The 3,310-nt window shown below is 33.2% G+C and overlaps 1 protein-coding gene across 2 annotated transcripts; it reads right to left on the bottom strand.

Annotated features, from left to right (window-relative positions):
* On the bottom strand, window positions 1-3,056 carry LOC127247877 (trans-resveratrol di-O-methyltransferase-like). Of its 2 annotated transcripts, XM_051269941.1 has the most exons (3): window positions 2,270-3,056; window positions 1,027-1,334; window positions 1-101 (listed from the first exon to the last, which is right to left on the bottom strand). In XM_051269941.1, the coding sequence occupies exons 1-2, from the start codon at window positions 3,044-3,046 to the stop codon at window positions 1,047-1,049; spliced, it is 1,065 nt and encodes a 354-aa protein (XP_051125898.1). In that variant the 5' UTR covers window positions 3,047-3,056; the 3' UTR covers window positions 1-101; window positions 1,027-1,046. The 2 variants fall into 2 exon arrangements, with proteins under 2 accessions (XP_051125898.1, XP_051125897.1); XM_051269940.1 differs by lacking the exon at window positions 1-101 and having other exon boundaries at window positions 988-1,334.
* Between the last annotated feature and the right edge of the window lie 254 nt (window positions 3,057-3,310).

Raw genomic sequence — 3,310 nt, 5'->3', positions numbered from 1 at the left:
CAAAGAGAGGTTTGGGAAGGTGATGATTGTAGATATTTTGCTGGGTCACGACTTAACTGAAGCTCAGCTGTTGTACGATATGCAGATGATGATTTGCACTTCTGGGAAAAAAAGAAGTGAGAAAGAGTGGGCAAATCTCTTTACTATGGCAGGATTTAGCAGTTATAAGATAACAAATATTCTTGGATCGAGACATCTAATCAAGCTTTTCCCCTAACCAACTTTCTTGCAAAATATTAGATGTATATATATATATATATATATCAGCACACATCAAGTAGTATATGCTTTTATTACAAACAACACATATATTGTATGTAATAAAAGCATGTGCTGTTTGTTTATAATTATAACGTATGCTGTATGAGAGTATGTCATGCTTTAAAATCAAGTATTGTATGTACTGTGTGAGAATATATCATATGTTGTTAAGTCAAGTGCTGTATTTGTATTATATGTTGTCTATCGTAACACTGTGTGCTGTCCGGTAATAGACGGTGTGCTGTCCGGTAATAGACGGTGTGCTATTCAGCACAATACCAAATTTTACATTCACTGTAGCTGTCGCTATATAATACATATTTTAATACTAATGTACACACAAGGTATTATAAGATATCATATGTTGATTTATAACATAATATATGTTGTATCCTAAGTATGTTAGGATAATATATAAATATGCTGATTATTTTTATGTGATTTGCTGATTCGATAATGATTTGATTAGATCAGCACTAGATCCACAGCCGTACATATAACTTCTTATATGTGATTCAAATCTTTAATAAAGCAGTGTTTATAACATTAAGCGCCAAACAATGCATCCTTGTTAGGTTAAGTAGTTTAATTTTCTATACACTGATTTTAGACTTTTGAAATTCTTTCTTGGCATTTGGCATCAGAAACCAATTAAATCGACTTTCAAAAGGCCTTCACTAAGCATTATGAGATTACTTGTAGAAACTTTTAACCAAGTCCCTGATATCTCGAAAATATATAAACATTATATACACACGATCTTACATGCAAAATAGCCATTAGGGTCAGGGGAAAAGCTCAATTAGATGCCTGGATCCAAGAACATTTGTCATTTTATAACTGCTAAATCCTGCAGCAGTAAAGAGATCTGTCCACTCCATTTCTGTTCTCTCTTTCCCAGAAGTGTAAATCATCATCTGCATATCGAGTAACAGTTGAGCTTTGGTTGAATCGTCATTCACCACCATGTCAACAATCATCACCTTCCCACCCCTCTCTTTGCTGGGGATTGCTGTTTTGCAGTTCTTCAATATTTTGATGCAGTGCTCGTCGGGCCAATCGTGCAATATCCACTGACATAATTATATATATAACATATATCGAACCTTTTGTATCTCATCCTAAAAATCATCAACAAAGCGAACAAATTATCTCAATCAACAAAGTCAATACCAGAATTATAGTAATACAGTAATATATATATTTTTAAAATGTAATATTACTTTTGTAATCTGCCCTTTCTTTTACCTTAATCCTTTAAATGACTATCCCAGAAAATGATCTTGCATCTCTTTCGATATCATTATCGATTATCGTTAACGATAATGAGATCAAAATTAGGACTATATTGGTTTTATGAATGAATGAGTTAGATTTTGTTTAGGAGTTTGATTTTGAATAATAAGATTTTGTATTTGAATTTATATATTTTTTATTTGATATAAATAGAAATTGATGTTATTTTTTTAATATAAATTGATTTTTAATATTATGTAAAAAATTAAAATGAGGTATTTAATTTGATATATATATTTAAAAATTGTAAATAATAAAAATCTAACACAATCTTCCAAACAAATACACTCTAACTATTTTTTTAGACACCATCTATTTAAATAACTAAGATGCCTGATTAATAAGATCAAACAAGGCTGTATTTGCTTGTAGGGTTTTTCTTTTACATATTTTTCTCTAGATCAAATCTGCAGCTGATTTATCTTCACATATTTTAATTTTTATACTTACTCCCTCCGCCGCCAATCTATCCATTTATTTTTTGCATGTGAATCTTTGAATATTAATTATTATATCAAGATATAGTACAAATCAAGGAAAAACAATAAATTTTTTTGAATATTAGTTAATGTTAAAAATAACGACGCCAAATGCAAATAGATAGATTGGTGGTGGACGGATGTAGTATTATACATTTAAAATATCATATTAACACAAACTCTACTAATAAACACACCTATGTTTCCTGACATAATACGGTATATATACATACCTTCATAAATACAGCATCAGCTGAAGGAATGAACTCGAACATATCTCCTACAAGATAGGTTAAGTCCTTAGTCGATTCCAATCCGGCGACAACATGAGGGAGATCGAGCACGGTACACTTCAAGCCCGGGAAGGCATCAACAATAGCCTTGCTCACAACTCCCACGCCCCCTCCGACATCCACAATCGATCTCAACTCTTCAAAAATATGCCTACAATCCCTAATGAGTATACCCGACACCAATCGAGCATCGCTAGCCATAGCCTCATTAAATAACATATTAAACCTTGCATCTTTCCCGGCATATTCCCAAATTTCCATCCTATAAGTAGTGAAAAACGGCGTGCCATGATCCGTCCCAAACCATTTGCTCATAGAATGGCACGGATCCATGATATTCGGGTCCACACGGTAGAGCACAAATGACGCCAAACTTGAGGCCGGCTCATCCCTCAGGAGTAGCCGGGAAGACGGCGTGAGCCAATATCCATCTTGATCGCTATCCTCGGAGATTTTGGTGCCAACAAAAAACTTGGAATGAATCATAAGGCGCATCAGTCGCTTGAGGCATGGAGTTTTTGCTCGGTCGATGGAGAGGGCATCGGCTAATTCCGGAAGCTTCATTGGCTTGCCATGCCTGTGGATGACATGGAGGATGCCTAATTGAACTACACATTTTAGGGACATGGAGTTTACGAAGCTGAAAACATGGCTCCAAATATGAGCCTGAGCATCAAGAAGCTCTTTACTTGAAGTTATTCCATTTGGGAGAGCCATTTAGAGAAGAAAGGATGGTATTTGTTATGTGTTTCTTATTGTTGCTTGGCTTATATATAGAAGTATGACTACAGAGTTTTTATTGAATCGTATCAATATTTATTTATTATTTTTTGCAATATGTTTTTTTTCAATAAATTTTTTAAATTTTACTATTTTATCACAAAATATTTCATTAAATATTATTTTAATATTAAATCAATCTAATTTTTCTTACTCCAAACTCAAAGGAACACATGGATATATATATTTTTTCCAATTAGA

The sequence above is a fragment of the Andrographis paniculata genome, unplaced genomic scaffold (assembly GCF_009805555.1).
Source record: "Andrographis paniculata isolate CXL003 unplaced genomic scaffold, ASM980555v1 Contig32END, whole genome shotgun sequence".
Taxonomy (NCBI): domain Eukaryota; kingdom Viridiplantae; phylum Streptophyta; class Magnoliopsida; order Lamiales; family Acanthaceae; genus Andrographis; species Andrographis paniculata.
Note: the sequence above shows the minus strand (reverse complement) of the source record. Positions and strands in the feature narration are given on the sequence as shown.